This window comes from Oryctolagus cuniculus, chromosome 3, assembly GCF_051225735.1.
Source record: "Oryctolagus cuniculus isolate XC-2025 breed Fujian yellow rabbit chromosome 3, ASM5122573v1, whole genome shotgun sequence".
NCBI lineage: Eukaryota > Metazoa > Chordata > Mammalia > Lagomorpha > Leporidae > Oryctolagus > Oryctolagus cuniculus.
Genome location: NC_142869.1, coordinates 136,779,299 through 136,793,521, shown reverse-complemented (window position 1 = coordinate 136,793,521; position 14,223 = coordinate 136,779,299). Strand labels below are relative to the sequence as shown.

General features: G+C 42.7%; 1 protein-coding gene across 2 annotated transcripts in view; it reads left to right on the top strand.

Annotated features, from left to right (window-relative positions):
- The window catches only part of HBP1 (HMG-box transcription factor 1), a 33,112-nt gene that overhangs the window by 5,786 nt on the left and 13,103 nt on the right, over positions 1–14,223 (top strand). For both annotated transcript variants that reach the window (XM_002712037.6, XM_051849691.3), the window contains 6 exons: positions 2,429–2,612; positions 5,132–5,360; positions 11,452–11,578; positions 11,878–11,989; positions 12,085–12,197; positions 13,989–14,145. In XM_002712037.6, coding sequence (XP_002712083.1) covers positions 2,429–2,612; positions 5,132–5,360; positions 11,452–11,578; positions 11,878–11,989; positions 12,085–12,197; positions 13,989–14,145 — 922 coding nt within the window. The remainder of the gene's footprint in view (positions 1–2,428; positions 2,613–5,131; positions 5,361–11,451; positions 11,579–11,877; positions 11,990–12,084; positions 12,198–13,988; positions 14,146–14,223) is intronic.

The window sequence follows — 14,223 nt, the reverse complement described above, 5'->3', positions numbered from 1 at the left end:
TTAGGAGGCAGCTGAACTGGAAGCAGAGTCAGGATTCCATCCCAGGCACTCTGATAGGAGATTGTGCAGGTCTCCCAAGCAGCAGCTCACCTTGTGTTCCAGCGCCCGCCCCCTCAAATCTCTTTTTCATACACACATGCCCACATGCTCATCTTTTAAAAATACTTCTTAACAAGTTCATAAGCGTTTTCTTATTTCATCTTTTACAAGATCCATATCATTGAATACATCATTGGTGATGTACTAAAATTCAGTTACCTTCTTACTGCTGAACATGCTATTCCTAGTTTTCCACTCTTGTAAGTAGTATTTTGAAAGTATTTGCTTGTATCTGACTGTTTCAGATTCCTAGATACAGATTAGCAGGTGCATGACAATTAAATATACATGGAGCCAAACCCTGTATTGCCTTATTTCTTATACTCTTGAATGCTGTCGACTTAGACTCCTCAAAAATGGCCCTATTCCATGCATTGCTTTAGAGCCTTACACAGTCTCAGCTATAAGATGTATTAGAGTATAGTGAAAAGGGCTTTGGGCTAGATGTAAGGAAACATGGAATTTGATTCCAGTTTGATCACCATTTAAATACGTGACTTAGTGACTGAGCTACTCAATAAACATCTTCATCTTTAAAATAGGGCCAGTGGCCAGCATCATGGCATAACAGGTAAAGCCTCTGCCTGCAACGCCAGCATCCCATATGGGCCCCTTTTGTGTTCCAAGTGCTTCACTTCTGATCCAGCTCGCTGTTGTGCCTGGGAAAGGCAGCAGAAAGTGGCCCAGGTGTTTGGGTCTCTGCCACCCATGTGAGAGACCCAGAAGAAGCTCCTGGCTTTGTCCTGCCCCAGCCCTGGCTGTTGTGGCCATCTAGGGAGTGAACCAGTGGATGGAAGATCTCTCTCTCTTCTCTCTGGAACTCTTCCAAATAATTTTTTTTTTTTTTAAAGTTGGGGCCAGCACTGTGGTACAACAGGTGAAGCTGCTGCCTTCAACACCAGCATCCCATATGAGTGCTGGTTTGGGTCTCAGCTGTTCTACTTCTGACACAGCTCCCTGCTAATGCATCCGGGAAAGCAGTGGAAGATAGCCCAAGTCCTTGGTTCCCAGCACCCATGAGGGAGACCTGGAAGAGGCTCCTGGCTTCTGCCTGGCCCAGCCTTTGGTCATTGCAGCCATTTGGGGAGTGAACCAGTGGATGGAAGACATCTTATCTCCTTCTCTATTTAACTCTTTAAAAAAAAAAAAGTTTAGGGCAAATGATACAAAGTGGGGAAAAAAAGATAAAATGGCTTCTGTTTAAATGATTTATGACTGAGGTAGGACAACACTATATATTTTGGATATTTAGTGTCTTAAATGGAATAGTTAATTTTAAGTAGTTGACATAGGAGACTGGGTAGGGATTCAGCTTTAGCAGTTTGCTCTCTGGGAAATATTATGACAAGTTGTGTATCATGCCATTACTTTAGGCAAATAATACTTTATCTACCTAAAAGGTGTTTGAGGCATTCAAAAAAAATTAACACATTTTCAGCTTAGTGCAACGTACTGATTAATCAGTCTCAGTGTATAGTTAGAGGAGATCTGCTGGGGTATGATAATTTCCCACAGATTTGGTGCTGGAGGCAGCGTAGTTAGTAAGGCACATCTGTTTCTTAGGTGTCTACCATGATTCTCAGACCCCGCCTTCTCCCTGGCGGGCATGCAGGTGATGGACTGGGCTCGTTTAGCTTTATCAGTGATTCTCTTCAACCCTTGACGCATACAGAGTCACATGTATTCTGTAATAAATGATTTTTAGATCTGCGCCTAGAGTATACATGATTTATTTGGTCTGGGCTGTAGCTGGGTACCCTGCTTAAACCTGCGCCACAATGCTGACCCCTTAAAAGCTCGCGAGAGAATCTAAGTTTCTTTTAAGTGTGTTAAAGCTGTCCACTTTCAGAATAAGAGGAAACAAAATAATGAACACAGTTGGTGAACAGAGAAATTAAAATTTTCAGTAAATAGAATATTTCTCCATTCTTTTTAATTGAGAAAAGATTGTTAATTTCTTTTAAATAAGATTTACATGAGAAAATATCTTGTTAGTCTCAGTATTTACAACTAAAAGGAGAATTACCAGGTTAAGGAAATAAAAGTACTTGTAATTCTGCTTTTATACTTTACAAGAAGAGAATTCTAGAAGTTCAAGGTAACAGTCCTTTGGGCTGAGGTTTAGTCATGTAGTGCTGAGGTATGCAGTGGCAGGCCAAGATTCTGGGGAGCCAGAGTTGTCCTGGTCTCCCTGTGATTTGAGGGACACACAAAGGGCAATGTATGATTAAGTTAATACAGTGTTGTGATGTCTCTGATTATTTATACTTGTATCTCTCTCCAGATTGCGTGACTTGACACTGTGTTCTTATATTATTTTTATTTTAAGTCGGAGCCCCATAACATGGTGTGGGAAGTGAAGACAAATCAGATGCCTAATGCAGTACAGAAACTCCTGCTGGTAATGGACAAGAGAGCTTCAGGAATGAATGACTCACTGGAGTTGCTGCAGTGTAATGAGAATTTGCCATCCTCACCTGGATATAACTCCTGTGATGAGCACATGGAGCTTGGTAAACAAAATATCACTTAGGGATCTCACTCAAATGCAGATTACTTTTAAAATTTGCTCAGCTTCTCCACCTATCTTGACTGCTTAAAAAAGTGTGTGGTGGTTTTGTTTCTTGGGAATTTTCAACATTGTCTTGTTAGTGCTGTTGAAATGCTACTTAAAATCAACATGAGTTTGGGTTGTTGATAGTTACCATAGACTTATTTACAAATTATTAAACTTAACTGCTTTGCTTCGTATGTAAAGATTGAACTAAACACCTCAGGAAAACTCAGCTATGTGATTTTTCGAAAGATACTACTTGGGAAACATCACCTAGTGAACACCTAACCCCTGATGGTTAGGTGTTCTTCCTGGCCATTCAGTTGGTGTGATAGGAAAATGAGGATCTGATGTTTGCAGTTATTTGCGGTGATCACTCTGGCTGAATTACCCCAGAGGTGGCCTACAGAACTGTGTTGGTTTGTTGAGAGTGTTTTAGATTGTGTCGCTTTGAGGTTTGTGCTCAGGAGTAAATAGCTATTGAGTGACCTTTGCTCACTGCCCAGCCTTTCTGCTCAGCTTTGTCTCCATTTAGTATGTAGTTGTCCGTAATGCTCGTAAAAACCCCGAGAGGAAGAGACGACTGTCTTCATTTTACTATGCTGAAATGGAGGAGGTTATGTGCTACAATAACATTTGGGAATTTGGAGACCCTGAAGGTCTCAGGACATAATCTGTTTGCCAGAGATTTTTCTGGGCCTTAATATCCATTGCCTTGTGGTTATTGTTGAGCAAGGAGCACCATTTTACTCAAATAGTGGATTCAGAGCCATCATGTGTTAGGTTTCAGGAGGAAATCATACCCAAGGGAATCGAAAACTTGTTGCCTTCCACCCATGATTTCAGTTAAAAAGTAGTTAATTTCCTGATCTTGAAAGACAGGAACGAACCCTGTACAATAAATAAAGAAATGACGATCAAAGGAGGGGTGCTGGAAATTAGGGAAGGCAAATAGCTATAGCATTATTTGAATATTAGGGTGGCATTATCTTAAATTGGTATTGTGTTTTAGAACTCCTGGGCTGCTCCATAAAAGGGGACTACCTTCTAGTCAGTTTAATGAATGGATGTTTAGATTCAGTGCTTTCTTGTAAGTTTTGGTTTTAATAGGCTCTTTGGAATATTTGCCTGAATAGGAACTATACAAGGATAATTTAAAAAGTTCATGGAAAAACAGAGTTGAAAGATATTGGGGCTGGCACTGTGCCATAGAAAGTTAAACTGCCATCAGCAGCGCTGGCATCCATATGGATGCTGGTTTGAGTCCCAGCCACTCCACTCCTGATCCAGCTTTCTGCTATGGCCTGGAAAAGCAGCAGAAGATGGCCCAATGCCTTGGGCCCCTGCCACCCACATAGGAGACTTAGAGGAAGCTCCTGGCTTTGGCCTGTCCCAGCCCTGGCTCTTGCATCCATCTGGGGTGTGAACCAGCTGATGGTCTTATCACTCTCTCCTCTCTCTGTGTATCTCTGCCTTTCAAATAAATAAATAAATATTAAAAAAAAATGTTGGCACAAAAATTTCAAAAAAGTATGTGTGATTTTTTAATATTCTCATTTCCCATGAACTTTTTTGGACTTCTTTGTGTATTCTTCTGGTGACTCTTAGGAAGCTAGAGTGGGCTTCTTGGTTTGTGTGTTTTACCCATGGACCTGCAGTGCTTATGCTTAGGTTTTCCATGGACAGGGGCTGTTAGCTTTTAAGGCCTGCAAAGATGCTTCTTCTTCCCTTCTTTGTACTCTGTTTCTCTTTTTTGGTTTTTAAGGGTTCAGTTTTTTTGAATTCCTTGTTCCTTCCATTGTTTCTAGGCTTGGTGTGTATGTGAATGGTACTTAGTGTTTCAGTTGTCTTTGTCGAAGAGCTAAAGGTCTACCATAAACTACCTTTCAGGGATATACCCACAAGAGTAATAATCAATAAATAGTACTGAGTTCAGCATTTCTTGGTGAAATGCTTTTAACACAGAGTTGTCTAAGTAGTATCTAAATGTTCATGTCTGTATTCTCATTTTTGCAATATCTGTGTACTAGGATATAAAGTTTTGTAGTTAATGACTATATATGAGTATATGTACACATACAATGCCTTCTTCCTTGTAAGGTGTTAATGTAAAATACCCCAGTGGCCTATGTATTACTCCCTGGGGAGATTCATAAAACGGGGGCCAGGAGAGTCAAACCACAACCGGACCCTCTTTTTTCATTCTGTTAGTAGTTGTGCTAACTGTTCACAATAGTGATATCACTTCTGCATTTGTTGGGTTTTCCATCAGCCTCTCTGACCCTTAAATGCATAAGGTATCACTTTACAAATATGTTGCATTCAGAAGAATATTTTTGAATTTAATTATGAATTTATGATTTTCCTCTCATAAAATATGTTTGCTAGATTTGAGGATTTCTCTGCTGACTACCATTATAATGTGACTCCTTGTGTGAGTGATTTCTTTGTTACAGTTTTGAATGTGCTTACTTGCAGATGACCTTCCCGAACTTCAGGCTGTTCAAAGTGATCCTACCCCTTCTGCCATATACCAGCTAAGTTCTGACGTTTCACATCAAGAATATCCAAGACCATCTTGGAACCAAAATACCTCAGATGTATCAGAGAATACTTACCGTGAAAATGAGGTGGACTGGCTAACAGAATTAGCAAATATTGCCACCAGTCCACAAAGTCCACTTATGCAGTGCTCATTTTACAACAGGTAAGAGCATTGATTATTTTTGTTTAAAACTTCAGATGTTGGGGTGGGCATTTGGCTCAGTGGGAAGTTGCCACTTGAGATGCTGGCATCCTGTATGTGGGTATCTGTCCTGCTACTCTGCTTCTGATCCAGCTTCCTGTTCATGCACACCCTGGGAGGCAGCAAATGATGATTCCAGTGCCTAGGTTTTTGCCAGTCCACATGGGAGACCTGGATGGAGTTTGTGGCTCCTTGCTTCAGCCTGACCTTGCCCTGGCTATTGGCAGTATTTAGACAATGAGTTAGCTGATGGGAGCTCTCTGTTTCTCTGTCTTTTGGGTAAAATAAAGTCAAAATGACTAAATAAAAATTTTTAAAACTTAATATTACAAAGGCTATTGAATTTTTTCCAGTTTCAAAAGTACTAATGTTGTTTACCATCTGATGAATGATTCACTTAAATTTGCTTTAGGTCTTTAGAATTCAGTTAGTTTTTGTTGTTTAAATATGTTATTTATTTGAAAGTCAGGATTTCAGGGAGAGAGGATGAGAGAGAGAGACAGAGACACAAAGGTATCTTGCATCCTCTGGTTCATTTTCTAGATAGGTTCAGTGGCCAGGTTAGGCAGGGCTGAACCTAGGAGCCAGTAGCTTCTTCTCTGTGTCTAACATGGGTGGCAGGAGCCCAAACACTTGGGCCATCTTCTGTTTTTTTTCCCAGATGCATTAGCAGGGAGCTGGATCAGAAATGGAGTAGCCGGGGTGTGAACCTATGCCCATAAGGGATGCTGGTGTTGCAGGTGGCAGCTTTGCCCACTTTGCCACAACACTATTTTCAAGGAGTTATTTCACCCAATACTGTGATTTCATAACTGGAGAATTATATAAAGATATGAGAACAACCATTAAAATATTTTTTTAGGGGCCGGCGCCGTGGCTCACTTGGTTAATCCTCCGCCTGCGGTGCCGGAATCCCATATGGGTGCTGGGTTCTAGTCCCGGCTGCTCTTCTTCCAGTCCAGCTCTCTGTTGTGGCCCGGGAAGGCAGTGGAGGATGGCCCAGGCGCTTGGGTGCTTGCACCCGCGTGGGAGACCAGGGGGAAGCACCTGGCTCCTGGTTTTGGATTGGCGTAGCTCCGGCCGTAGCGGCCATTTGGGGGGTGAACCAATGGAAGGAAGACCTTTCTCTCTGTCTCTTCCTCTCACTGTCTGTGACTCTACCTGTCAAATAAATAAAAAAAAAAATTTTTTTTTTTAATGTTTAAAAGTCATCAAAGTGGTCAGGCACTGTGGCATAATGGGTGAAGCCACCGCCTGCAGTGCCAATATCCCATACGGGCGCCGATTTGAGACCCGGCTGCTCCACTTCTGATCCAGCTCTCTGCTGTGGCCTGGGAAAGCAGCAGAAGATGGCCCAAGTGCTTGGGCCCCTGCAACTACATGGGAGACCCAGAGGAGGCTCCTAGCTCTTGGCTTTGGACTGGCACAGCTCTGGCCGTTGCAGCCATTGGGGGAGTAAACCAGCAGATGGAAGATCTTTCTCTCTCTGCCTCTATGACTCTCTGTAATTGTACCTTTCAAATAAATAAATAAGTCTTTAAAAAAAAAAAAGTCCTCAAAAATAAATTAGAATAATATGCCTGCTTTTAGAAACAAAAATATTTGCTTAAAGAACCACAGTAATAATATACATTGTACTTTAAGCTTGTGTTACTTTAAACTTGTATTAACCTTGAAGTTAGTTCTTTTTGCTTTAGTCTTATGTCTTCCACAATGTATGTGGCTTTATTTGTCTATTTGCTGATTCTGAAGATTGCTAATGCTAAAATCCTGAAGTTATAAAAATGGACTCCTATTAGCAAAAATGACCATATATCCAGATAAGTGTTTAAGAAGTAGAGAGTTGTGTGAAATTATGGTGGCTTCCAACTAATATTTCTAGGAGACCTAAGTGAATAGCAACATATCATCATCTATCCCCTAAAAATAATATGGAGAAATACGATAGTTTGTAAGGGAAAGAAGTGCCTAGATTTGCATGCCTGTGGGTGGAAAATGATAGACCAGAGTCCATACTACTAAGCTGCAGGAGTAACTGGAATCCTGGTCCTGGTGCTAGGTTAGTGTACTGCTTTGCCAAAGAATAAACTTTTTAACCTTCAAACCCAGGTTTTCTTGTGACCTATTGGGTTGTCTTTAAAAATTTTATTTTGCATGGTAATTGGTTTTTATTAGAGCAAATTCAGTTGAGTTAACTTTATTTTAATCACATGTAAGTTTCCATAGGGAAGAAAATTTGCCTTTCAGAGTATTATTTCTTCATAATTCTAGTTTTCAGTGTAATCATAATAATCAAAATGCTAAAAAATGCTTTAAGATTTTTTATTTTATTTACTTTTTTTTTATTTTTTTATTTTTTGACAGGCAGAGTGGACAGTGAGAGAGAGAGAGAGACAGAGAGAAAGGTCTTCCTTTTGCCGTTGGTTCACCTTCCAATGGCCGCCACGGCCGGCGCACTGCGGCCGGCGCATCGCGCTGATCCGAGGCCAGGAGCCAGGTGCTTTTCCTGGTCTCCCATGTGGGTGCAGGGCCCAATTACTTGGGCCATCCTCCACTGCACTTCCCTGGCCACAGCAGAGAGCTGGCCTGGAAGAGGGGCAACCGGGACAGAATCCGGCGCCCCGACCGGGACTAGAACCTGGTGTGCCGGCACCGCAAGGTGGAGGATTAGCCTAGTGAGCCACGGAGCCGGCCATATTTTATTTACTTTTAAAGATTTATTTATTTATTTGAAAGGCAGTATTACAGAGAGGCAGAGGCACAGAGAGAAGTCTTCCATCCACTGGTTCATTCTCCAGATGGCTGCAGCTGCTGGAGCTGGGCCAATTCAAAGCCAGGAGCCAGGTGCTTCTTCTGGATCTCCCACGCGGGTACAGGTGCCCAAGGACTTGGGACATCTTCAACTGCTTTCCCAAGCCATAGCAAAGAGCAGGATCAGAAGTGGAACAGCTGGGACTCGAACTGGTGTCCATATGGGATGCTGGCACTACAGGTGGCAGCTTTATCTGCTGCACCACAGTGCCAACCCCTGAATTTTTTATAAAAACAAACCCTGACTTAATTATTGGGTCTCTTCCTACCATTTCTGGTTTGGAGATAATACTTCTCATTTTTCACAGCAGAGTCATGAGAATTAATCATGTAGTTCCTGGAAAGTGAGTAAACCCTTCGGAAGCAAAACAGTACGAAGACCTACGTAAGGGGTTATCTCCCCAAGGATGTAATTTACTCTACACGTCTTCTACGTTTCCCTTAGCATAGAAAGAATCACTCTGCTGTCTTGCCAGCCATTGGTGCTGTCAGTGGCTGCCCATGAACTTCTCATGCAGTGTTAATCCCCACCAGCGTTTGAGCTCTTGATGTGTGCAGTCATAATTGTTCAGCACCAAAGCTTTGCTGCACAGATAGCGTGCAGATTGGTGTTAGGCAGGCTCTAGCATGGTAATTTTCATAGAATATTTAGGCCACCAGCATTTTAGAACATTGTTACTTATATTTTAAGTCATCATACTACTAAAAGAATTGATGAAACTTTTGTCTATTAGTCATGAGTCAGGGATAAGCAAAAGGAATTTGTAGCAGTTTGCCTTCCTCTGATATGTCATATACATCTAAATATGTAATAAAAGGAACAAGTTGTGTAGAGAGGAAACATGCAGCGTGTAATTTAAAATACTTGATGGGAGAGTATGTAGGCTATATGGGAATTTGAGGGACTACTTATTTATTTATTTATTTTTTAAAGATTTAAGCCAGGAGCCAGGAGCCTTCTCCAGGTCTCTCACACGGGTACAGGGGCTCAAGGACTTGGGCCATCTTCTACTGCTTTCCCAGGCCATAGCAGAGAGCTGGATCGGAAGTGGAGCAGCCGGGACTCAAACTGGTGCCCATATGGGATGCCAGCATTGCTAGGCGGCAGCTTTAGTCATAGCACCGGCCATGGGACTTCTCATTTAAGGAGTAATGTGAAAATGAAAGCATAGTTTCATAGATCCTCATTTTCACATCATTTCTGTGAAGGTACAATGAAAAGATCATTTTTAAAAAATATTTATTTTCTTTATTAGAAAGGATTGTTGGGGGGGGTGGTGGTTTACTCCCTGGATGGCCTCAACAGGCTAGGCCAGACAGGAGCCAGGAGCCAGGAGTTCCTCTGGGTCTCTCAGGTGGGTGCAGGGGCCCAAGGACTTGGCCATTCTCTGCTGCTTTCCCAGGAGCACTAGCAGGGAGTTGGATCAGAAGTGGAACAGACAGGAGGTGAATCAGTGCCTATATGGGATGCTGGCATCGCAGGAAATAACTTTACTTGTTATGTCACAATGCTGTCCCCAGTGAGAAGGTCTTAATTGAGGATAAAATACAAATTGAAGGGAGGAATAAAGATTTTTCAGGAAATAAGGGAAGGATTAGAAAGATGTTCTTCTCCCCTTTAAAAAAATGGTTATTAGTACAGACATACATCAGTTAGCTACATTTGATGTATAATAACTTCTTTTTTTAAGATTTATTTATTTATTTATTTGGAAGTCAGAATTACACGCAGAGAAGGAGAGACAGAGGGAGAGAGAGAGAAAGACAGTGAGGTCTTCCATCCGCTGGTTTACTCCCCAGTTGGCTACAACAACCGGAGCTGCGCCAATCCAGAGGAGGAGCCAGGAGCATCTTCCGGGTCTCCCACACGGGTGCAGGGGCCTGAGGACTTTGGCCATCTTGTACTGCTTTCTCAGGCCATAGCAGAGAGCTGGATCGGAAGTGGAGCAGCCAGGACTCGAACTGGTGCCCATAGGGGATGCTGGCACTGCAGGCGGCACCTGCTGTACCACAGCGGGGGCCCCTGTATAGTAACTTTAACAAATTTGAATTAGAAAATAAGATACAGTGTCTGGTGCTGTGGTGTAGTGGGTAAAGCCACCACCTGCTGTGCCGGCATCCCATATGGGAACTGATTCAAGTCCCAACTGCTCCACTTCTGATCCAGTTCCCTGCTATGGCCTGGGAAAGCAGTAAAAGAGGGCCCAAGTCCTTGGGCTCCTGCATCCACGTGGAAGACCCAGAAGCAGCTCCTGGCTCCTGGCTTCAGATCAGCTCAGCTCTAGCTGTTGCGGCCATCTGAGGAATGAACCAGCAAGTGGAAGTGGAAGACTGCTCACTCTCTCTCTGTCAGCCTCTCTGTAACTCTGCCTTTCTTTTTCTTTTCTTTTTCTTTCTTTTCTTTTCTTTTCTTTTTTTTTTTTTTTTTTGACAGGCAGAGTGGACAGTGAGAGAGAGAGACAGAGAGAAAGGTCTTCCTTTGCCGTTGGTTCACCCTCCAATGGCCGCCGCGGCCGGCGCGCTGCGGCTGGCGCACTGCGCTGATCCGATGGCAGGAGCCAGGTGCTTCTCCTGGTCTCCCATGGGGTGCAGGGCCCAAGCACCTGGGCCATCCTCCACTGCACTTCCCTGGCCACAGCAGAGAGCTGGCCTGGAAGAGGGGCAACTGGGACAGAATCCGGCGCCCTGACCAGGACTAGAACCTGGTGTGCCGGTGCCGCCAGGCAGAGGATTAGCCTAATGAGCCGTGGCGCCGGCCTAACTCTGCCTTTCAAATAAAACAAATCCTAAAAAAAAATACAGTGTCCAGTTATAAGGAGTGGGAAATAGGCCGCTTTCTGTTACAGTAAGTTTAAACATTTTTGTTTCAAGGAGTTCATTGTTTTTGCTCAATGACACACTGGTTGATAAAGAGTTCGGGGTTGGTCATTTTAAGCATTGGTGCTGTATTCATTCCAAGACTTACTGAGGGTATCCCAGTAGAAGAAAGAAATGGGTGATATGTTGATATGGGTTAACTAAATGAAACAGGAGCAGTAATTGAAAATTCGTTGTCAGATGTAGTGTGTGAGGATGGTTTGGGTATGAAACAGCATATGGTGGATGAAATCTTGCAGTGTGTACTGGTGTTCGCCAGTGGTGTTTCAGATGAGTGACAATGAATACGAAGTTCTCTCAAAAGGAAGGCTCTATTTTAAGCACCTATGCTTTATAATTAAAACTTTGAAAACTTTGATTTTAGATCATCTCCTGTGCACATCATAGCTACTAGCAAAAGTTTACATTCCTACGCACGCCCTCCACCAGTGTCCTCATCTTCGAACCCTCATCACCACTGGAAGGAGGAGACCCCAGTGAGACATGAACGGGTGAGTTCCTTCCGGAGGTCACGCTTTCAGGAAGGTTGCAGCCGACACCTGCCCCGTCTAAGAAGCTCCTTGGAGGCACATTCAGAGAGGAGAAAGTATGTCTCGTTCTGCTGGTGTCAGGACTGCATTTTGTAAACAGCTCATTTCCTGTTAGGACAGTCTGTAACAAGTAGGAGTACACATTTTCCCCTAAGTTTAGAATGATTAAGTTATTAACTAATAAAAGATAAGCTTGAAAGCTTGGCATAGAAACAGGTATTAAAAGATAAAAAATAAGGTTATCATATTTTTCTCCATAGGCAAACAGTGAGTCAGAGGCTGGCATTTTCTGCATGTCCTCCCTGTCAGATGATGATGATTTGGGGTGGTGCAATTCCTGGCCTTCCACTGTTTGGCACTGCTTTTTGAAAGGTAACAAACAAAAGCAAAATACTTGGCTGCTGAGCAGCGTCAGTAGGTAGCGTGCACGTCACACATCTAATTCTCGTTTTCTGCTTAAACTTCAGGCACACGGCTGTGCTTTCATAAGGGAAGCAATAAGGAGTGGCAGGATGTTGAAGATTTTGCTAGAACTGAAGGTTGTGAAAATGAGGACGACCTCCAGATGAGCACTCACAAGGTTAATTTCAAATTCTTCAGAAATCTTTCTAAATGAGGCGTAAGGTTCATGGTGAATCTGTGAGCATGTCTTCTGTTTGCTTTCATGTTATATGACACTGTATGTCTCAGGTACTGGTTTCTCCTGAGGGAGAGGAGCAGTGATTTAGGCTTACCTGGGTATGCTTTCTTGCATAGGAAAAACAGGATGCTTCATAGCGCTTTTCTGTATCTTATGTATTTTATATTGGGGAACACTAAATTGTCATAAAAATGAAATAATCAAAGCTTTGTCTTACTACTCCCCTGTAGATAATTGATAGTGTTTAAATGATCTTACCAAACACAAGCAATTTCAGCAAAAGCAGTAGTGAACATTAGGATTAGTGATTGACACCTTTCACTTTGAGATCTTTAATTCTGCATCCCTGCTGTTAGCAGAAAGAGTTGCCATGAAGTGTGCTTGCTTGTAAGTCCTTTTCTGTCTTACTGTCTTGCTTCTCTTGAAAGAAACAGTCTTGGCATGGCTGCCTTCACTCCCCAGCCCTGCCCCTCGCTGCCATTACCCTTCACCCCTGTTCACAGTAGTCAGACTTTGGCCTGCACTGCATGACTAGAAGCGGCCCAGCTTACTGGCATTGTTCTGATTCCTAGGACCTGAGACTTAGGCGTGGTCTGTTTGCTCTGCAGTACTACATTCAGTGTTCCTGACATCTTCCCTTGATGGTGGAGCGTGGCAGTGCCCTAGTCCTCGTTGCTTTCTCCCGTGCTTGCCTGCCCAGGGAATGTGCCGAAGCCCGAGTTCTGCCCCTCTGCACTTGTCATCACTTCCTTTCTGCTCATGAGTCAGTGTTGCCTCCATAGTGTCTTGAGGAAAGCACTTAGGACTTGGAGTCAGAACATCTGGGTTGGCTTTCTGCCTCTCCAGGCACTGTTTGTATGACTGGCCTTGGACATCTGTACATTGAGACTGGATTAGTTGTAAGGTGTCGGAGCTCCAGGAATCAGATTACTTATAAATATGCATCTGTAGCCTTCACCTACCCATTTCCAATTGCATGTTAGATATCTCATGAATGTCAGTCAGCTCCTCAAACTCCGGGCCCAGAAGCTCTACTGACTTCTCTCTGACCCCTCTTGGGGTCTTTTAAAGCGACTATCCTTCTTGCTGACCTGATTCGCAATCATCAGGTTGTCTTACTGTTCCCATTCTCTCCTTCAGTACTTCATACGTGCACTAATATAATAATAATTGGATATTCTAGTTAGCTATTGGCATATTTGTTGCAGGGTAAGAATCACGTCTTGTTTGTATTTTTAGATCTTATAACTTAGCATGTACTAAACACTCCATAAATATTCATGATTCATCTCTCCTTTTTAGCCTTATTTGCCCCAAATCTGAACTCACCTTGTACTTTTAGCAAATATTCAACATTCTCCAAGGAAGCTAGCTGCTCATGACAACTTGTTTCTGTGCAAGGCGTGCTCTCGTTCTACCATTCTACATTTTGTTCTTTTAGCTCCCAGTTCAAATGGAACTGAAAGCCATCACTAGTATCTTTTGGAATGAGTATCTTCTTTTACTAAACTCCATCGGCCTTACTCAAGTTAAAAGTGCTTATTACCATCTGCCTCATACATACTGTTGTTCTTTATATGTGTGCCTTTCTGCCCTACTGGTTTGGAAACTCTTTAAAGGCACAAGTTCTGTCTTTGTTATTTTTCCCACAGAGTCTTACACGTGATGAAAACTTCACTGTGTCCTGAGTTGAACATTTCCAATTCATTCACTCTGTGCATATATTTTCAGGGCTATGGTTCTGATGGTCTAAAGTTGTTATCACATGAAGAAAGTGTGTCATTTGGTGAGTCTGTTCTGAAGTTGACTTTTGATCCTGGTACAGCAGAAGATGGCTTACTTACCGTAGAGTGTAAGCTGGACCACCCTTTCTATGTTAAAAATAAAGGTAGGGCTTCGATTGAGTTTGTAGTAACTTTTAAAAGTTTCTTAAATCTCTGATTATGTATTTTGGCTTTGATGATTA